A 22,782-nucleotide genomic window follows, 5' to 3' on the forward strand; every position below is an offset into this window, starting at 1 on the left:
GCCAAAGTCAAGTTAGTTGTTAAGTTCATGGATATCACCCCTTAACCCCTCCCCCCATGAGAGAGTTTATTATTATTTTCAGCTAATGATAGGGACTGGCAGTGGTCTGTGTAACAAGACCCTTGCTCGCTCAGTTCCACTCTCCCGACACTCCTCTGCTACTATTGGATCAGATTGCAGATCGCAACGTCTGATGCTCCGGGATTCAAACTACAGCTATGTGCCGTTCGAAATCCATCAGAACAAACACCAGGCAGGCTGTATGTAAGTTCAAACAGGAGACTCTTTTATTGGATGCACACAACACACTTTCATACAGCAGTTTGAACACCCCGCCCCCAACAAACACTTTCCTATTGGTCAATTGTAAAGTACATTGTAGTTCTCAATTAGGTCCTCTTAGCCATGCAAATGAGGACTTGAAACAGGGTCAGCAGGGATTGGTCCGATAGCTTGAATAGGAGGACTGCTATGTGTAATGAGACAGAAGCCCCAAGGGGCAATCAAAGTACACAAACAGCCAAACACAGAACAATGCTTTTCCTCCAGACCATGGAGCCGTCTGGAGGGAGGGGGTTAGCTTTAAATGGTTTGTAAAGGATTTTTTTTTTATCTTAATAGCTTCCTTTACCTTAATGCAGTGCTGTTTTCATGTCCTCATTGTTCGTTGTTGCTGTAATTCTTCTCTGATCTCCACACTTCCTGGTTGTCTGTTTCCTGATAACCACAGTACTGGGAGCTTTCTCTCTGTGGTCACTAATCAAGGAGGTGTGATTACTTTGTGTCTAAAACCCCTCAGCACCAATCAGTTTGGTTTTCCAAACCATCACTGCCCTGTATTGGCTCTGTACATAACAGAAGCAGGAAACAACATGCAAAAACGAAACTAGAAATTGCAGGTACATTATATGAGTGATTTTTATCTATTTTTAATAATTTTTTAAAAGGAATCGGTTAACTATTATGTCTCTATACCCTGTAAACCAGTGGTCTCAAAGTACCGGCCCGCGGGCCATTTGCGGCCCGCAGACCAGTTATAAATGGCCCGCAGGCAGGGTGGAAGTGAGGGGAGCAAAAAAAAAAAAAAAAAAATTTTTTTTTTAGCTGGCACCATCTGGTGGTGAGCCGTTGGTATTACAAGTTATTACCACCAGATGTGAGCTGGCACCATCTGGTGGTGGCCGTTGGTATTACAAGTTAAACAGCAATTCTAATGTCATTTTACACTATTTTCACTGCCATATTCTTCCCTCTAATTAGAACCCCCAAACATTATATATATTTTTTATCCTAACACCCTAGAGGATAAAATAGCGATCGTTGCAATACTTTCTGTTACGCCGTATTTGCGCAGCGGTCTTACAAGCGCACTTTTTTGGGAAACAATTACACTTTTTTTTAATAAAAAAATAAGACAACAGTAAAGTTATCCCCATTTTTTTTTAATATTATGAAAGATAATGTTACGCCGAGTAAATTCATACCCAACATGTCACGCTTCAAAATTGTGTCCGCTCGTGGAATGCCGACAAACTTTTTTACCCTTTAAAATCTTCATAGGCGACGTTTAAAAAAATCTACAGGTTGCATGTTTTAAGTTACAGAGGAGCTAGAATTATTGCTCTCACTCTACCAATCGCGGCGATACCTCACATGTGTGGTTTGAACACCGTTTACATATGCGGGCGCTGCTCACGTATGTGTTCGCTTCTGCGCGCAAGCTCGTCGGGACGGGGTGCGTTTTCTGGCTCCTAACTTGTTTAGCTGGCTCCTAGATTCCAAGCAAATTTGTCAAACCCTGACTTACACCAGTGCTGGTGGTAATAATGCGCTCACTGACACCAGTGCTGGTGGTAATAATGCGCTCGCTGACACCAGTGCTGGGGGTTAATAATGTGTTCGCTGACACCAGTACTGTTGTTTTTGAAGTTTGAAAGTTTGCATGCGGCCCCCCATGGCATATGAAAACTTGTCTTGTGGCCCTCAGGTAATTTGAGTTTGAGACCCCTGCTGTAAACAGTCATTTCAGCAAAAACAAAAAATTTCCTTTACAACTCCTTTTAAGTTAGTTGTTAAGTTCATGGATATCACCCCTTAACCCCTCCCCCCCCATGAGAGAGTTTATTATTATTTTCAGCTAATTATAGGGACTGGCAGTGGTCTGTTTTTATCCTAAAGCAAAAAAAAAAATAGTCTGACATTATTTATTCTGTTGTATGTACAACAGTGTTGAACTACCAAAAGGTTAGTCCTCATTTTGAAAACCTCTCCAGCCTTGGCTGTTAAAAACCATATTGCAGTCTGTTCTTAAGTCTGTTACCGTATAACACAATTGCATTCTATCATTTTAGGTCTGTACTGTCCTATGGGTTTTAATGCCAATGTGAACAACTATAATTATTGGTGTATTGAGTTATGGAGATGTGTATTTCTTTGTTTCCTATTTAATGTCTTACATTTTTAATGTGATCTGTTACCTTTGCTAGCTTCCATCTTTGCTTGGACACGTGGCTTGGACCATAGAGCGAAGCTCGATAACAACACTGAACTGAAAAACTTTGCTACAACTTTGGAGGAAGTTTGCATTGAGACAATAGAGGCTGGTTTTATGACTAAAGACCTTGCTGCTTGTATCAAAGGCTTACCCAAGTAAGTAGTCTTCACAGCTATGCTTTTTTATTTGTAAATTATTGAACATCAAATATAAAAAATCATAAAATATTAATCTTTGCTATATTTATTACCCTCTAGTGTGCAGCGATCTGACTACTTGAATACATTTGAATTCTTGGATAAATTGGCTGAAAATTTACAGCTGAAGCTCTCCGCTCACCCTAAATTGTAAAAGCTGCACTAAGAAGAAAACTACTCAGGATTATTCTTCATGGGTTTACAGTACCTATTAGGACTTCATTATTTTCCACCACAAATCATCAGTCCCTTCCTATTGCTCTGTATTTAGGTTTTTATACAATTTCTGGATACACGTCTAGACCTTTCTATTGCAGATTTTCTGATAAGCTCTTCCTCAGTATGGATGAGGAAAGTCATGCCATAGTTGTACATATTTACTGTTATATTCTGAAGACCTGGTTATATGTCAAAAGCCAGATTCTGCTCTTGTGGTTTCAAGAGCTCAGGTAGCAAATCATAAAACAGGAGGGTCATCTCAATTGCTGTGAAAATATTTGCAATGTTTCTCTGTGGTCTTCAGCTTGCATTAAGGAAACCTGCTTTGAAAGAAAATGGAGGTTGCCATTCCTGGCATCCTTTGGAAAATGCCAATTGCCTGGATGTTACTTCAGTACTTTCTCAGAACTAGCATGCAGTAAATGGAAGTCTGCACTACTAATACATGCTCTGTAAGTTAGAGAGTAGTTAAGCTATTGAATCAAATTGAATAGCCCAGCAACTACTATTCTTAGTAGATAGCCATGATGGCAGCCTATATATTTCTCTCAGCATATGTTTGCATCATTAAAAAAGAAAAAGCTGCTTATGGTGTAAAATAAGTGTACACCAAATGGGGCACCAGGTTCTGCCAAGTGGAATATGACTAATCCCAGTCCTCCATCAAAATGATCGTCACTAAAATTCTGATTTTACAGTTACAACTGTATTCAGTATCCATGGTTTTAAGAAAAAATATATACATTTTTAAGCAAATGTAGACAATTGAATGGTGTTGAACTCTAAAAAAGTAAAGTCATTTGGTAAACTGTTACGACTATTCTAGTAATATTGTCACAGAAACAAAGTCCACTTTCCTGAATTTTATAAAAAATCCAATCCACCCAATTTGGCAGCCTTCTAGTTTGTCTGGATAGCTCTGCAGCAGGTTAGTGGCTTTTCCATTCATAACAGCCACAGCTTGCTGCTTATTACACTAACCTAATCACTACATAGTTCCTTAAAAAAACAACTGATGGAGGAGAAAAGAGAAGTCATTGTGCTTATTTTTTAAGAATTCTTTTAAACAGATGAGTCGCATACTGAATATAAGTCCCATTTACATAGTGTACAGAAGACTTATTCAGATCTATAAACTACTCAAATCCCTGTCAGTACAGACAGAAGCATTTACAAATATATATTATTCATACAGTACACTAGGCAATCCATCTAGAGAGTACACTAAGCCAGTTACCAGGATGACCTGTTTCGGGATATTCCCAAAACAGTTCGTCCTGGTAACATGTTTCGGAGCATGCCCTGAAACATGTCATCCTTTAAAAAGGGACATGCCTCGAAACGTGTTATCCTGGTAACCAGCTTAGTGTACTTGTCCATTCAGTTTGTTCCCAGGCAGCGGCTGAGGACTTCCATGCTCTGGTGACATCATTCCTGGTTAGAGTCCCCTGGGGTGGCAGCCATCTTTCTCCCTGTCCTTGCTGGATGCCTGCTAACTTTCCATCACTGCCTAGGAGCACCATGTAAGATTTATTTGATAACTTTTACTTGGCGTCTTTCTTGGACATTGTTTTATGTGGAACTTCCTTTAGCCCGAGACAGTGTGCATATGTTTTGAGTCTAGCTTTTAAATTGTGCATTCATTTTTTTATTTTACACTGGAGCACCTATTTAGTGTTCACTTACTATTCATCTGTTCCACTACCCTAGTGTCCACTTTCAAGGCTGTCCAAATCCACCCACGCACCTGACTGCGATAACAATTTCAACTTTGTAGTTATTGTTGGTAAACAAGCTGCTTTGACCAATGTAGCATAATGCCTTTGCTATAGTTGAAGGCTATTTACATACTTCATGAAGAGAGCCAACTTGTCAAAATCGCCGAACTACGTCACTTCCGTTGACACTACGGTACACGACATGTTGGCTGTTTTGACATAACACCGGGTAAGGACGACAAAAGTTTTTGCCGCCTTGGAGGCGGCCATGTTGGTTGTCAGTATGGGCAGACTAACACTCTTTACTCATATCGTCTACCGTACTGTATGCCCTGCCGGCGTTCTATCAAAACAGGCAAGTCGTCAAAATTTGCAATTACTGCTGTTGGAGAGTAATCGGAATTACCCTGACACTTGCTACAGTACTTTAAGTTACCAACCTGGATCAAGACTGCAGGTCTGAAAAAATAAAAAAAATAAGATGTTCTTGTCTGCATGCTTTTTTTGGATCACTGACTCAAAGTCCTGAGGCCAGAGGGTCAGCATTACAGCCAGAGAACTAGCATTTACAGACACTGATATTAGTAGTAGCCCCATGTTTCTCTCATGACAGGTTTATTTTAGGCAGTTTGTTTTAGTCCAGTATGTGTTTTTTTTGTTTCTTCCTGTTTAATGTGGTGTTTATCTTGAGGATTCTTTATGAACTTCGGTGCTCTGGAAATCAGAAACCAATTGAAACCATACATTTTAATGTTGCAGCATAAACTTACTCAAATATGCAGAATTCAAAAACTCTACCTCATTTTTTTCAAATAACAGTCCTAACACCTACCAATACTTCAAGCACAGTCCTGTGATCTTTCACCTCACTGGTTTTGGTTGCAACAACCAATCTGCTGATTCAGCATGCCTATATTTTAATCAGTGCAGGACAAATGCCATTAGGCGGGAGCCTAAAAAAAAAGGTACCTGCAAACCTTACAGGGCTGAAGATTGGAGGACTAAGGTTCCAGATGTCATGGGGCCATACATAGATTGAGACAAGTTTTAGTGTGTTAGAACATTTATGAAAAAAAAAAAAAATGTTGTAGACATTGCTTAGGAGACGGGCAAAGGGGGAAGCAATCTTAACTTGTTATTTTTAGGTTGTAGTTCAGCTTCAACCTAGGTTCTCCCATTTTATGTGCAAAGAATCCATCGGTGTCTTGGCTTAATGTCATAGTCTGCTGTGTTTTGTAAAAACTAACACATTGTCTGTTTTTACAGAAATCCATGTTATATTTTTATTAAAGCAGATTCATAATGAAACATGCTCTTTTTTTATTATTATTAGGAAGCATTTAGAAATGTTAAGTAGAACATTGAAAAAAAAAAAAAAAAAGGTACTGTCTTCAGCTACTACTGATAAACAGCAGTGCTCTTCCTGTGCCTAAGCACTTGTGTTCTGTACTATTTCAGCTGTATAATCACACTGCTGCCACTGATTGTTTTTTTCTAAAGAATGAGAATAGCAAACAAAAGGCTGATGCTGCGCTAGCATAAAGTGATAATGAAATAAACCATAGAACAGTGAGCTGCTAGCACTAAAATTGTGTACAACAACTTGGCAAAATATAAAAACAGAGAACAGTGCAGCGCTAATAAATGTAGGATTCATTAAGTGAAATTAATAAATCAAAAAGTTAATTTCTGGAATAAAATAGAAAGACAGAAAGATAAGAGAAAAAATTGGTGTATTAAAGAAATAAGTCCATAGAAGCCATGAAGTGAAGGAATCAAGTGACTTAATCCAGCATCGTTTCTTGTGAAAAAAAGACTGCTGTACAAACAATGTGATGACCTCCTGGTTGCTATTAGTGAGATAGATTTCACCAGTACACCCGGTTGATAAGATTGCCTGCTTACCGAAGGAAAATACTGTTTTGCATCAGTCTCATGGAGCCTGTGGGAAGTATGGTCTCCCAATACCCTGTCCGTCTAGATAATCTCAGTAAGACTCAGGAACTCAGCATATGATCCAGGATAACGTAAACGACAAGAAAAGAGGATCTCTCATAGCGTATAACGTTTAACAAGGAAAAGGGTTTAATAGATAATGCACTTACAATTATGCAGTAAATTTTGTGCATGAGATGGTGGATTGGAGAAGCGCCTCCGCTCTGCTGTTCCGATGCTTCTCACTACTCGATCAGAAAAAACACAGCCGGCGTTCAGGACGGAACGCGATGACGTCACGGCACCCTACGATCGTTTCGTCACGATAGGACTTCAACGGGGGATTAGCCGTTGATCCGGCTAATCCCCCGTTGAAGTCCTATCATGACTCATCACATTGTTTGTACAGCAGTCTTTTTTTCACAAGAAACGATGCTGGATTAAGTCACTTGATTCCTTCACTTCATGGCTTCTATGGACTTATTTCTTTAATACACCAATTTTTTCTCTTATCTTTCTGGCTTTCTATTTTATTCCAGAAATGAACTTTTTGATTTATTAATTTCACTTAATGAATCCTACATTTATCATTTATTAGCGCTGCACTGTTCTCTGTTTTTATATTCTCATTCTTTGATTGGAATAAATGCTTATAGAGCGCCGAATGAGAGTTGTGAAACTCGCGTCTAAGCGCTTACCAACAAACTGGAGGTATCCAGTTCCCAGGAGCAAAAAGAAAAACTAGGACATCTAAGTAAAAGAGGGGAACAAGCAAGAAATAAACAGAAATATAAAAAGGAGGGGGGGGGGCAGGACACAAAAAGCCTATCCCTACTCCCTGACCATGGACCGCAGCCTGGGATTAAGGCAGCGTCCTGCTAAGAGCTTGGAAGGCCAAGTGTCTATCCGTAGGCTTGTGAATAAAGCAGTGTTTTCAAGCCCTTACGGAAGGCCATCAAGGAGGAGGATGCTCTGAGCTGATGAGGGAGCTGGTTCCAAAGAGAATTCCCCAGTGTTTGGAGTCGTTGGCCACCCTTTGAAGCTGATCGACTAGGTTGAATAATCGCTAACAGGGCGTCAGTCAAACGGAGCTCTCTGGGTGGACAGTAGTGTTGTGTCATATTCGAAAAGTACATCGGGCCTAGTTGCCAATAGGCCCGAAAACACCAGACAGAGCCTTGAACTCGACCAGTTTTGCTATCGGGAGCCAGTGTAGATCCTTAAGCATTGGGGAGATGTGATTCCGCCTTGGGCAGTTTGTGACTAGTCTTGCAGCATGATTCTATGTAATCTGCAATCGTTTTATCCACTTCTGTGGGAGCCCTAGAAAGAGAAAACGTTAGAGCAATCTAACCTAGAGTGCATAAGTCCATGAACTAAGATCATACGGTTGTGCTGAGTGAAAAGGATCTTAATTTTCCATAATAATTGCAGATGGTAGTTGGCTGATTTTATGCAATATTTTGTGTAAGGTACGAAGCTTAGTTCAGCATTAAAAATGATACCAAGATTTTTAACCTGCTTAGCTGGAGTTGGGGCAGGGCCAAACGAAGATGGCCAGGCAGGTAAAAAGGTAAAGTTGGCCTGATCAGCAAAAGCTCAGTTTTGTCGGCATTAAGGCCTAGCCTGTTTGTGTCCATCCATTGTTGGATGTTAGATAGTCCCTTATTCAGCTGGTCAGGCATATTGGGTCCACTTGCAAGATCTGCGTGTCATCCGCATAGATCTGGCAGCCTAGACCATAGCTGGTAATGAGGTCGGCAAGTGGGCGCATATAGCAGTTAAAGAATAAGGGAGAAAGGGCAGAGCCCTGAGGTACCTTGCAGGTCAATGACTGGGTGTTTGAGTGGTACGACTCCATTTTTATGGAGTGCGTTCTTTCGGACAGGAAGGATCTAATCCAATTTAACACTGCGTCCTCACAGCCAAATAAGGATTGCATTCTAGAGAGAAGGATAGACTGGTCAATGGTGTCAAACGCTGTGGAGAGGTCCAGCAGCACCAAGGCTAGGGACCCCCCCCCCCACATCACGGACACCCAGCAGATGTTCCCTCATATCTAGGGCAGACATCTCCGTACCGCGCCCGGGTCGAAATCCCGACTGACAGTCATGGAACAGACCGTGTGACTCAAACTGCTTCTGCAGCTGGATAAACACAACCTGCTCCAGGACCTTAGATAGAAAAGGTGATGATGTCACTCCTGTGCCGTTTACTATTCTCTTTGCTGGAGAGAAAACTAAACCCAAGGACCTGCAGTGCCAAAATCTCAATTTCTGCTTTATCCGCTCTGTAAATCTGTTCCTGCACCCTGCCTGCTGCTTCTTGAGTATTCCCTTACCAGGCCCTGGGGCACCAGAAATCAGGAAGGTAGATCTGGTGCGAGGAAGCCAAGCCATGTTCCTCTACCAGATGGCCACTGCTGCGCAAAGACAGTCATAGTACGACTGTAATGGGGAAAAAAGAAAATAAAAAAATCGGCTGCAGGGAGACCGGTCAATACCGGTGACTAGTCATTTGGTATCTGATTGCCCTTTTGGCACAGCTTTCACAGATCAGGTCCACTTTAAAGGGTAACTCTACTTTCACAGAAAAAAAAATGGCATACATAATGACACAAGCCATATTGTTATTAAATTTCCTTTCCAATCCACAGTGCTGTAATTTGGCAACCTAGAGTTATAAACACAGCTGGTATATGAAACAACCCCAGAAATGTAATTTCCTGATTGTATGATTGGCTGACTGATTTTCCCAGAAGTCTGCAATAAGATAAAAATCTGTCAAAAAAGTCAGATTTTAGGAATCCCCTGCAACAAAAATGTCATTTTAGTAAGATGTTAATCATATTTAATGGGGTGACCCTGCTTCTTTTTTCAGAATCCAAAAGACAGAACAAAAAAAAATTTTTTTCCACGAAACAAACAGGTTGACTTTGCTACATTTTCATATTCTATGCAATATATTGCCCACTGGAGCACACACTGGTTTTCTACACATGCACAGTGGCACCCATTTTTTTCCTCCCTATGCAAGCCATACATACCCAGTGCAGGTTCTTCTAGGCACCTACAAATGTTAGTGTACATTTTTTACAATATTTGTGCGTTTTTAATAAAACTGAATGGTTTTAAACTATGGTATGGTATTTATTTGCATGCATGACGGTACACCATCTAAAAAGAAGCCATAGGAAAAAGCCAATTGGCGACTATGGGGTCTATTTCCCAAATACAAGCGCTACTGACCTGACTAACAATAGTAGGCCAACAACTTGAGCTGAGTGTCAGTATGGGAACACTTGAGGCATTGAGAAGTGGAGCACCTGTTTTGTTTACTTCCGCACAAGCGCTCTTTTATTTGGAACTTTTTACTTGGATTTTTTCACTGTTTTATATTATTATCTTATCTCATCCTGACTGCTTTAAGGGTATCGCTCATCTTTATACATTTTTATTCTGTTACAAGAGTAAAGCTAAGAAGCACTCACTTAGCTTAACTGCAAAGCCAAGGATAATTATCAAAGTATTGATTAGTAGGACCTATTGGATCAATTTTGGCCGAATATGCTGCAATGTGTGTCATGGAGCATTTTGTGCAACTAAAAACATATCTGCCAATATTATAGGTAAAAAATAAAAGGTATATCCAAAGTAAACCCCCCCCCCCCCCATTATACTGTAAATCGCATATGGAACGTTTAAAGCCGTCACTAGAACAGACGATGAGTAAATCTGTCAGTGAGGACATTTGTTCTGGGACAACGTTTTAAAACTTGCTTTTCTCTTACTGGGGAGATTTTCTTTCCCTTACTTTTTTTACTTTCTGGACAGGAAGTGAAACGAAAATTTCCCAAACAAGTGTCGGTGCTCCTGGAGGGTCTGGAAACACAAAACAACTGAAGGTCAGAGGAAAGGGAGGGCCCTTTTAAATTGTATCGGATTTGTGTTTCCTGTAGAGGGTGGAGCCAATCATCTTTCAAGTAGCTGTCCTGGAAGGTGAGGGGGGAAACAATGATGGTTTCCCAGGGAATGCCTGGAAATACATTCCTTTTAGGAAAAGACGACACACTGCACATTTTCTTGTAAAAAACGTTTTATTAACTTCAGCAAATAAACTTAACTTCTGCTAACAGGAATATAAAACCAACAGACCTTCAACACACTGTTCTTCTCCAAGAAGTAAAGCAGAAATATCATAGCACTGTGCTTGACACTTGTGTTTTTCATCCTCAAAAAAAATTAAGCTTATGTATGCAATACATTTTAAATATATATACACAATGTAATACAGCATCTACAACAGGGGTGTCAAACTGGCAGCCCTCCAGCTGTTGCAAAACTACAAGTCCCATCATGCCTCTGCCTATGGGAGTCATGCTTGTAACCATCAGCCTTGCAATGCCTCATGGGACTTGTAGTTTTGCAACAGCTGGAGGGCCGCCAGTCTACAAAACACACTTATACGTTTAGGAATATACAGTAAAGCCTCGTACACACGGGCCAGAATCTCATCAGGAAAAAAATGTTTTTCCTGACGAGATTCTTAGCAAGAATCTCTTGCCGCACGAGTGTACAGACTCTCCTTTCAAAAGAACCGCAGTTCTCTTGAAAGGCAAGAACGCTGTGACGTCATTGCGTACGACGAGCATGCGCTCGTCACATTCGATGCCGTCACCGCCATCTTGCTGCACCCTACCTATGCCTAGGAAGCTACCGCGCATGCGTCCAAGTCATTTCGAGCATGCACGGGTTTCCACGGTGACCAAGTATACACACTTTCGGGTTTCTCGGCAGGAAAACTGCAGAGAATCTCACGACGAGAAAATAGAGAACGTCTAGATTCTGGGCAGTTTTCTTGTAGAGAAACCTGAAAGCCTTGTACACACGCACGGTATACTCGGCAAGAAAGCTCTTTTCTTGCTGGTTCTTGCCGAGTAAACCGAGCGTGTGTACGAGGCTTTACACAAATTATTGGGTAAGTACTAAATATATAAAAAAAGTGGACACTGCCAAGAACTCAACTTCTATAATGTATTTTTCTTTACAGTGCTATAAGAACACATCAGTGAAAGTTTAAACATTAAACAATCTAGGGCTGTTAAAATACAATACAACTAATACAGGTTTGATTTGCCAAGCAGAACTACTAACCCTAGTGGATCCCGAAACATTCAGTTCCAATTTACAAGACAGAATGTGTGGATAAATGCGGTCATTTTACTTGCACTTACTACATTAGCTGCTGTCTGTTTAGAAAAATACTAAGAGCCAGTGTGAAGAGGCTTTTGTTTGCTTGCTTCAAAACTGCTTCTATCCTATGGGAATGCAAAAATAGCTAAAAGCAGGTCAACGCACCTGCAATGAATTTCTGACTGATCCGAATGATTCAACTGATAACACAGGCACGCAGGATGTTTGAGGAGTCCCTGAGCTGGGTACCACATTTGTAGACCATGAAGTTGTGTCCTTAGTAACAGAGGTCACATCCCCTAACTGAATGCTTTCATTTCACAAGAGGAATCAGGGACACAGGTACCATTTCTGTATAAATAAAAATACATTATGGCACCTGAGAACTACACAATTTAAAAAGTGGTCTGGGTAGGCCCTGCTTTGGTTACAAAATTTGCCCTCTTGTACTTTTGCTAATTAAATTACATTGTTTAATGGCAATCTGGGATGAATTTCAGTAAAAAGTGATATTGTCAGCCTCTTGGGCTGAATGCTAGTTGCAGTCTAGTGGGGTCATCCCTTTAACAGATGAAACACAGTCCCAGCCTAAAATACCAGATCTAGCGTGCATCTCAAGAATCAGACAAGAATTTGACGTTTGCTGTAGGATACATTTCTTTTAAAGATTAAATGCACACATCATCTGCCACTTTTACCCCACACATTTTTCTAACAGATCACACCGATATTCCTATGTTGATTGCCTGGCACTGCAGTCTCTCAGAATTCTTCATTGTTTTCGTGCACACTCCAGTCATTTTAATAGGAAGCTTGTCAAGGGGCAGCAGAGGAGTAAAAGTCTACGGTGAACACGTGCAAGTAGCTTGATGGAGAACATGGAAGTTTGCAGAGGAAAGGCGGTGCGATACAAGATAGTCATAGAGTGAAGGTCTCCATAAGAAGAAGGTTACATGCCTAGCTAGCTGATGCCATTGTTAGACTTAAGCCTCGTACACACGATCGGGTTTTCCGAAGACAAAGCATGGGACATTTGTCCGAAGGGCCTTGGCCAGGAATTTGTCTTGCATACAAATGGAAAATAATTATCGGCCAACAAACACAAACGTAGTGACGTACTACGTGGTTTTTCAGCACCACCCTTTGGGCAACTTCTGCTAATGTTGTGTTTGGTAAGCATTGTTGTCCACATCATTTTTTTTTAAAGCCTGCCATCCAACATTTGTCCGCGAAAAATCCGACAATTGTCCAATGGAGCGTTATCACACAATTCCCATCGTAAAAACGGATTGTGTGTATGAGGCTTTATAGAAGAATTTCAGGGGGAAACGGTTTTATTTTGGATTGGTCCAGCTAAATTACCTCTAATGCTGGATACACAACTGGAGGGCTTCTGAAGCTGCCAAAAATCTTAGTTGTATTCATACTAGATACTACTGCCAGCTTTGATCTTCATGCTCTGCGTCTGAGTTCCAGTGCTCAGAGAGTGAAGGATGGTGTTATCTATTCACAGAATCCAAGAGTCCTGCTATTCATCTGTCCATCCTCTCCCCTTGAATACAGGATGTTTTAGGATTGAATGAGGGGGAAGAGTAAACACTATCCTAAGTAGAAAATTGTTTCTGGCATGAAAATTTGATTTTCAGCACCCCCAGCAGCCATCCAGACACATTATATCCAGCACTAGCGGTAACTTAGCTGGACTAATGAAAACAGGATTTTTGTACTCACCGTTAAATCCTTTTCTCTGAAGTTCATTGACGGACACAGCACTTTAAATCTTGACCTTAGGGTTATATCGCCACCTTCAGGCGATATAACCCTACGGTCAAGATTTTAGTTGCGGTGTCTGTCAATGAACGAAAGAGGAAAGAAGTTTTCAGCTGGAGTTGCACTTTAATTACAGAGCACTTTTTGTGGACTACCATTTTACAAAGAAAAGTTATCATTATGAGCCCTTAACAATTCAGTTATTAGAGGTATTTAGCTGGACCACTTCATTTTGTACATTACACCGTGCTCACTGAATAAAAATTGATGGTGATGCAAAAATACACAACTGTAATTGAATAAAAAACATGGAATTTATACATCGAATATAAAGATATGCATTGGCATTTGTGACCAGAGAACAAGTTTAAACAAAAGATCTTAATAAACAAGGTAATCTCCTTTCATACAAATACAGTTCGCACCAACAGGTTCCTTGAAATTCTAAGCACTTTCTGGAATATTCGTCTCCTGGAACCAATGGCTGACAATTCTTTTCTTACATACTTGTTGTAGGGCATTCTTCAGATATGATTTTTTTCTTCCTACCACCTCCTTTTTTCCTCTTTCCTTTGGAAACAGGCATCTTTAATATTTCATCATCGGTAGAAGTGACATCACGTCGTAGTTTTCTTGGGAGAAAATAAAATATTGAGGCTTGCGTATTATTTAAAGGGCAATGCACCCTGGGAGGATGGCATAGAATGTTTTCTACTCTGCCCAGTTTGCCTTCTATTAAAGTATTTTTTAACACACTGCATTAAAAGGCCATTGTAAATACAACAAATAATTTACATGGGTCAAAACACATTTGTTTTTAAAAAAATATATATTTTTGTTACCTTACTGTAATCTTTTGAGTGCGGCCTCCTTTCTATCCTCCTCATCACAGTGGGGGGAGGGAATGGCATATATTTAGTAAGGCAGTGGGCTCACACATAGTGTGGCAGTTCCCCATGTGTAGCTTACATCTCTCACACACACAGTGTGGCAGTTCCCCATGTGTAGCTTACATCTCTCTCACACACACACAGTGTGGCAGTTCCCCATGTGTAGCTTACGACACACACACACACACACACACACACACACACACACAGGGGCAGTTTCCCATGTGTAGCTTACACCACACACACACACAGTGGGGAAGTTCCCCATGTAAACAGGGTAAATTTCGGCGGGATTTAGCTGACTTTGAGAAAGACGAGGTCTTCTACCTCACAATACGCCGTGGACGCAGTAAGTCGATTGGACGTGGACCCCCGTCCCCAATTAAGACGTCGCCATACCAAGTCACATAGCGACACTGACAACGAAACAGCTAAAACTGTAAAAAAAAAAATTAGATCTGAAGGGGGAGAGGCAAGGCCCAGACCAGGCACCACCCCCGAAGTCAAAGTCCACAACTACGCTCAGAAGCCAAAAAAAAAAAAAAAACGACCCACGAACAAACTTACACCAGGAGTCAGAGAAGATAACAATAAAAGGTCCTTGCCAACAGACAATTCACAGACAAAACAACATGAAAGTCATTAACTTATCTGACCTTCACTTAACCCCTGATCATTTAAATCTCTTACAAAAGGGCATGACCTTCTCACCAGTGGCCAACATGGATGAGTTTACAGTGTTCAAAGACGTTACTTTATTCCTACGAAAAGGTCTTCTTTCATTCTCTGTACTCCAAAGAAGATAATTCTATCGATACAGCAGAATTAATTGGAGAGGATGATCAGAGAGCTTTGGATATACTAAACTCACTCCTGGATAAGAATGACATATCCAGTGATGACTGTAGTCTGGTCGTTAGACGTGCTAACTTGAGAATAAAATCTCAAAAGATGCCTCCATTATCTAAAAATAGATGGCTACATCTTTTTCTCGACATGGTCCAGACTGACTTGGAGAAAAGAGATTGGACTAAAAAATCCTCTGATAATTTGTCAGCAGGGGAAAGACAGGCCTCAAGGAAAATTTTTTATCAAAAACAGCGACAAGGGGGGGGGGGGGGGGGGAATGTGGTCTTGCTTAATCAACAGCAATATGAGAATGAAGTTAAACGTCTGCTCAGTGATGAGCGGACTTACCAGAAACTTGACCACAATCCCCTTCCCCTGGTCGTCGACAAACTGAATCACAAGTTAATGTGATAGACGTGAAACTAAAATGAAAATTTTATGTTATGATTAGAAATATTAAAGTGTATTTCGGTAATATTTCTTTAGTATATTGCTTATTTTCCTTGATAAGTTCTATCAGAGATTGTTTTAAAGGGATTTGATGTTTTGTGAAAAGCAGAACTGTTTTCCAAATTAAGAAGCAGAGGACTTTTCAAATGAAGCTTCCCCATCCCCCATTGTAATTCACTCTTCCCTGCATTCCTGATCATTTCAAGAGGAAATTGTGACTTTGCTACATCCTGCCTTTTGGAGATGGAAAAGGAATTTGTAGCCTGGACTGTTTTTCCCTTAAAAGGCAACGTGCTGGTTTCCTGTGTATGGATTTCTAAATGGGCGATTTGCTGGAACTATTTCCCAACGAATATCCTTCCTCCTGTCCTGGACATGCCCCTTTCCAGCCCACCTCACTACATCCTTGCAGTTCTGATCGAGAGACCCCTATCATTTATGATGAAACAAAGACTTTGCCATGTGGATTAACAGAATGGGAGGGTAACTGGGTGGAGTAAAGGGTTATTGGGAGGGATTGATGGGTGTGTATTCTGTGACGACATAAGGAGAATAAAGCTAAGAATGAGAAGATTGCCATCAGCATTCTGCTCACATTTTTACCCCCTACATCTCTGTGTGTGTGTGTGTGTGTGTGTGTGTTCGTTTGTCTTTGCTTATTTCCACAGATTATAGCAGTGAATCATGGCAAATCTAAATCAATTGACGCTCAACGTGCTTCTTTTGGACTTCAAGGACAGACTTTGTGGACGCACAAGAAACTGGCTGAGAATTGAGGGACCGTCTACCATTGAAAGGGGCGTCATGAACCCCTAAACACGGTAAGTGCGAGTTTTTTTTTGGCTCCCTTACACCGTGTTACAGGCTGGACGGCCTCTATTCCCATCTAGTTTGTCTACAAATTCCGAGCCTTTGAAACAGACGGTATAATTCTGGTCCAGAAGCGAACCCCGGTTTGTGTTGATTCACTGCTATTAATTTTTTTTGGTTCTTGCCTGTTTGTATGCTGTAAGGGTGTGAGCTTGTGGGTTGTTTGCTGCCTGTGAGTAGAAGGGTGAGCTTGTGGGTTGTTTGCTGTCTGTTTGTGGTTCTGTAAGGGGTGTGTGAAATCGGCCTACTAAGTTAAGGTACTGGTCGTGCATCGTCTCGGATTAAGCCGATGTGATAAAGGTTGTGTGCACGGGGAGTGCATGCTGGCTGGGATTTGAGCCTGGGACAGCTCTAAGGAAGTTGGCTGCGAAGATATGGGTTTGTTTTATTTTATGCTTGTGAAAAAATATTCCAAACCTCCTTGTTTAGATTAATTGGGGAACTGGGATTCTGGGGTTTATTTGAGTATGTCTGTGGTGAGATATTGAGTCAGCTTTTCCACATTTTGTCCTTGCTTTGAATAACGCGGGGGTTTTTTTGTTTACTGAACTTCCCTGTGCTAGGAAAGGTGGGGGCTGAGCTGGAGGAGGTCGTTTTTGTGTGGCTTCTGCTAGCTGGCTATTTGTGTACATTTGTGTGTCTTAAATTGCTTTTTCCCTTACACTTCTGCCTTTTGTTACAGCTGGCTTGCAATAGCTAGCTTACTTAACCCTTTATCTGGACAAAGGCTGCTAAATTCTGTGTCTGGCTTCTTGCTCTGCTAACTGTGCTAATTTGTGACCTGAAACCTTATGCCTTTTGTCACAGCTGGATTCCATTTCACTTTGAGCCTTGCAATAGATAGCATACTTAACTCTTTGCAGTCTAAACAGAAAACCTTTTTCATTTTTGTGCCTTTCCATTTCTTAGTTAATTTTATATATATATATATGCTTATGGGGTTTTTGCTGGAAAGCACTGTGTTGGTACAGGAATAGAACGAATCCTTTCCTTGCCAGTCTGAAAGGACCGCATGGTTAAGCAATTACTTGTTTCTGATAAGTATAGATATATCTGGATTTCTTGTCATATATATATCAACTGCTGTTGACATTGATTTCTGTTTTTAATATCTGGCTGAAGGTTGAATTTTTTTTCTTCTCTCCTTGCTTTGTCTTTACTTTTTCCTTGATTCCTGATTTCCCCCCCCCTCCGCCATCTTCTTCTTAGCTCCTCCCTTTCTTCTCCAAATCCTTGCCGCTTTTTTTTCCATAGCTCCTCCCCTCTCTGCCATCTTTTCTTAGCTCCTCCCTTTCTTCTCCAAATCCTTGCCGCTTTTTTTTCATAGCTCCTCCCCCCTCTGCCATCTTTTTTATAGCTCCTCTCTTTCTTCTCCCTTTTTCATAGCCCTTCCTTCCTTCCTTCTTTCTCTCTCTCTCTCTCTCTTCTGTTGTAGCTTGCCTTGCCAACCCTTTCCATTGCTGGTTACTACGTAGCCCCTCTAACTTCCTCTCCCTCTATGTAGCATGCCAATTGTACTGACTGTGCAAGAAGTGATTTGATTGCGTCTAATGGTACATTGTGTCTGTAACATATAACTTATGGTGTCTTTCTTTGCATGCACTTTTCGTTTGGGTTCTCAACTCTGTGCTGGAATCGAACTCTTTCTTTCTTATTTCTTTCTCCTTTCTTCAACCCTTTTTTTTTTTTTCTTCTTCCCATTGAAATTCATTGATCCCTTTTCCCAATTCCTTGTTGGCAAGTGGTGAATGAATTCTTCTTATTATTATTTTTGCTGTTTTTTTTTATATTTCTGGGATGCCTCCCTGATATAATATATACTCCTGCCCCCTCCCTGGTGGGGGGATAGAACTGGGTGTGTGAGGAATGTGGGAGGTCCAGACCCCTGCATCCTGCCCGCCCTGAGCTCTGCCACATTTGCAAGTTGGAGGATAGCCCCTCTCTTCCCCCCCAGGGACGACAACCTAGGAGACAGTTTTTTTGTAACACAGAGTTTTTTTTTAACAAAAGGTTGACTTGGGATATTGCAACTGTTTCTGTACAATTAAAATTGGTCTGAATATGCCTGTTACATTGTACGCTGATTTATCAGATAATTCGATTTAACTAGAAATAATGGGATATTTCTCCTGAGGTTTAAAAAATATGGAACAGACATTTGATGCACATAATAAGCAATTGTTAAGTCTTTATTTTACAGTTAAAATCTTCTACAGAGAATTAATTTAGGTGAATTATTTCGTCCCGTTTTTTTTTATCCTTTTAATCGGATGGATTGAATGCGTGTTCTGTGGGGACCTGTCCCATCTGGGTTGCCCACTTACACTTACACTGACGATGCCATGCACTGTATTTTGACTTGATACATAGAGGGCTTTTTGCCAGTTTTGAAATTTATAATGTGATACCCAGGGCCTATTATTGTCTTTTCGTTTCCCTCACAAGTCTGCCCACGATGCCTGCTGGAAGCATGGGCCCCGCCCGACTGCTTGAGGCCGTGCCCCTTCTTTCCCCTCACGTTCTGCCCAACTGTATGCCCCGCTGGAGGAAGCATGGGCCTGCCCGGATGCTCTTCCCTGCTGAAGGCTTTGCCTCGTTCTGAACGCATATGGTGTCGCCTCCGGCCCACGGGCCTTCTTCTTCATGCCCTCCTTAGTCTGTCCAGGGGGGGGGGTAACTACAATGCCACTTCGCTGGACAGACACGTAAGGGAGGAGAATGATGTAGATGGGAGTGGCAGACCTACCTGAAGGTAGAATCCGCTCATATGCTGTCATGTGTGCCCCGACCTCATGGGGTGCCCAAAAGCGGTAGAGAGAGTGTGTAAATCCTGGCGTTCATGACTACAGAAGCTGTGTTCACAAGTCACAAATGAGGGATGAGGAGATTCTGGGTATCACATTGGAACAGTAGAACATTTTACATAGTACATTTAAATGGTTTTATTCCACATGCTGTGCCATGCCATCCTCAGGGTTAAGTGGGTAAGTGGCCCCAAGGGGGGAGCATTCAATACATTATCCCTTTCTGAAATCTTGTTTGAGACAGTCTCTAGATTAGATTGTTATGAGCTATGATTATGTGACCGCTTTTGAAAATAGGTAACTAATATTCGTGTACGAGTTTTTTTTCTCGCATTCCTGATGTAGGTACCGATAATTACCAATATCCCCTGGGTGATGATTAAGAGGTTCCTTCGAAAATATTCTCTGGAGATGAGTGATATGATGGACTGTGCCCAAACCTGAATGAAATTATATATCTTTTTTCAAATACATGGGATTGTGACCACTGGGGTTTGTGGGTTGGAATATCTCAAAGGGGGGTCCCGGTTACATGGGCTAATTAGTTAAATAATGTCAGAGTGTAAAGAAGTTCTCTAATGAGATAATTAAGTTTAATTCTGCCTGTAAATGTTTATGAATATGTTTACCCCAACAACTGAAAATGTATTATGACATGTCAAAACATGCATGGGATTAGAACAAAGGTTTAATGGGAAAATTGTTGATTGAGATTGTGTGAAGAATTGTATACAATTCAGTCTATGGTAAACAACATGGTATTTTATGTTTAACTGAAATCCTACAGATCTGGTTGTAAGAATTAATAAGTAGAGGTTTGAGCAATGTTTACAACAGATTCTAAACTTGGGTTTGGTTTATTATAAGGTTCCCCAGAGAAAAATATTAAAATATGAAAGTTATGTTCAATCTAAAAACTTTATAAAAAATATTATTATAAAAATTGTAAAAATAAAATTAAAAAATAAACAAGTGTTAAAAGTTATTATAAAATGACATTTCTGATAAAATATAGATTGTGAGTAATTATGAGTGACTTTATCAGTAGAAAACAATGGTCGGTTCATGCGCAGGGACTGGTCAGTGGATTTCATGAGATTTGTCCTCTAAGCGATCTTTTGTCGCTATTGGAAGTTAAGGAATGTCATGTTATAATGTGGTGTACATGATTTTTGGCAGATGTACAAACCAAATATGTTTTAAAATTTTTGAAAAAGAGTTAAAAATGAGAAAAACGATGCAATTCGATTGGATTGTATATGGTCTAAAACTTGTACAATCTGCTCCAAGCATGGGGGGGGACAGATGTTTTCCCTTAAGAGGTCATTAACAGCAGATCAGGTTACAGGCTGTGGTGGTTTACAGGAGTGAGTGCTAGCTTGAAATCCGACTCCCAGTGTAAACATCCTCAACTTTGCCTAGTTTGAAGGGAAAAATAAATAAATATCAGAGTTTATGTTAAGTAAACTATGGAAGCGTATTATGAGGGTAAATCTTTCTTTAATAATAAAAGGTAATTTGTACACAATCATTAGAAGATCTGAAAGAAAGCCCTTATTAATAAAGTATTATTTTTCTCTTTCTTTTCCTTTCTTTCTTTTTCTCTCTCTCTCTTTCTTTTGCTCTTTCTTTCTCTCTCATTCTTTCTTTCTCTCATATGTTACTAAACTGTGGGTTTTTGCACCATTTGGTTTGAAGAATACCTTACTTTGAGGGTGTCATTTTAAAGAGAATGATAATGGTGTGAATCTGCATAGCTTAAAAAAGGTCAGATAAAATAGTGAAAAATAAAGTAATAAATAAATAAAGTTTCTTTAGGAAATAAAATATTTAGGACAGAGCCCAATATAAAATTAAAATGCTAATGAAGGGAAATATAGTAATTTGGTGGGAACGGATGCTTTTATGAAATTTAACTTAGTAATGTAAATGTAGATTGGATCAATTATGGTTGCTATGGTCAATAGAGGTTTGTTAACTATAAACAAGAATGCATTCCAGTATATTACTGAACACCTAGAGGCCACTTCACAAATGACTTTGTATAAAATTATGGCCTTATACAGGATATTAGGTGAACAAGGGGGGCATTTAGAATGTCACCTGCGGACAATATTTTGGGTGATAACACATTTGTACTCAAATAGGTATAGCAATTCTGTTTATATTGGTTATGATAATGTTTTGTTATATGGACCGTGTCCTCCATTACCGTCCTTGTCTGTTAAGAAATAACAAAGAGAATGAACTGATAAAATATTCATTTCAAGGGGGGGCTGTGATAGACGTGAAACTAAAATGAAAATTTTATGTTATGATTAGAAATATTAAAGTGTATTTCGGTAATATTTCTTTAGTATATTGCTTATTTTCCTTGATAAGTTCTATCAGAGATTGTTTTAAAGGGATTTGATGTTTTGTGAAAAGCAGAACTGTTTTCCAAATTAAGAAGCAGAGGACTTTTCAAATGAAGCTTCCCCATCCCCCATTGTAATTCACTCTTCCCTGCATTCCTGATCATTTCAAGAGGAAATTGTGACTTTGCTACATCCTGCCTTTTGGAGATGGAAAAGGAATTTGTAGCCTGGACTGTTTTTCCCTTAAAAGGCAACGTGCTGGTTTCCTGTGTATGGATTTCTAAATGGGCGATTTGCTGGAACTATTTCCCAACGAATATCCTTCCTCCTGTCCTGGACATGCCCCTTTCCAGCCCACCTCACTACATCCTTGCAGTTCTGATCGAGAGACCCCTATCATTTATGATGAAACAAAGACTTTGCCATGTGGATTAACAGAATGGGAGGGTAACTGGGTGGAGTAAAGGGTTATTGGGAGGGATTGATGGGTGTGTATTCTGTGACGACATAAGGAGAATAAAGCTAAGAATGAGAAGATTGCCATCAGCATTCTGCTCACATTTTTACCCCCTACATCTCTGTGTGTGTGTGTGTGTGTGTGTTCGTTTGTCTTTGCTTATTTCCACAGATTATAGCAGTGAATCATGGCAAATCTAAATCATTAAAACTAGCCAAAAATGAGGATAACTACAAGGGAGTTTAACTATCTAAATGTTCAGGAATTCAATGTCCTGTCAGGGTCCACTTAAAAGAATAGGGAAATATTTAGATTCCCTTATGAAGGAGATGGTCAATGATCTTAAATCCTTCGTGCAGGACATGTGACATGTGTTGGCGAAGATTGATGAACTGAGGGTGTGTGAACGACCGGATGTGGTGCTGTTGGTGGGTATTGATGTTGAATCACTTTATACGTCAATACCCCATCCGGTTGGTATCCGCGCCGTCAAGAGATTTCTTGATTACATGTTCCCGGCGTCGGGACCCCAAAATGAGTTCATAATTGAGCTACTGGAATTTGCTTTGCACAATAACTT

At 40.3% G+C, this 22,782-nt stretch overlaps 2 protein-coding genes across 2 annotated transcripts in view; one reads left to right on the forward strand and one right to left on the reverse strand.

Annotated features, from left to right (window-relative positions):
• Positions 1 to 5,936, forward strand: part of IDH1 (isocitrate dehydrogenase (NADP(+)) 1) — a 43,745-nt gene extending 37,809 nt beyond the window's left edge. The window contains exons 8-9 of the mRNA XM_040357322.1: positions 2,487 to 2,649; positions 2,752 to 5,936. Coding sequence (XP_040213256.1) covers positions 2,487 to 2,649; positions 2,752 to 2,845 — 257 coding nt within the window. The 3' untranslated portion in view covers positions 2,846 to 5,936. The remainder of the gene's footprint in view (positions 1 to 2,486; positions 2,650 to 2,751) is intronic.
• Positions 5,937 to 13,535: 7,599 nt separating this feature from the next.
• Positions 13,536 to 22,782, reverse strand: part of SGO2 (shugoshin 2) — an 80,440-nt gene continuing 71,193 nt past the window's right edge. Inside the window, exon 9 of the mRNA XM_040357324.1 lies at positions 13,536 to 14,157. Coding sequence (XP_040213258.1) covers positions 14,025 to 14,157 — 133 coding nt within the window. The 3' untranslated portion in view covers positions 13,536 to 14,024. The remainder of the gene's footprint in view (positions 14,158 to 22,782) is intronic.

The sequence above is a fragment of the Rana temporaria genome, chromosome 6 (genome assembly GCF_905171775.1).
Source record: "Rana temporaria chromosome 6, aRanTem1.1, whole genome shotgun sequence".
In the NCBI taxonomy this organism is placed as follows: Eukaryota; Metazoa; Chordata; class Amphibia; order Anura; family Ranidae; genus Rana; species Rana temporaria.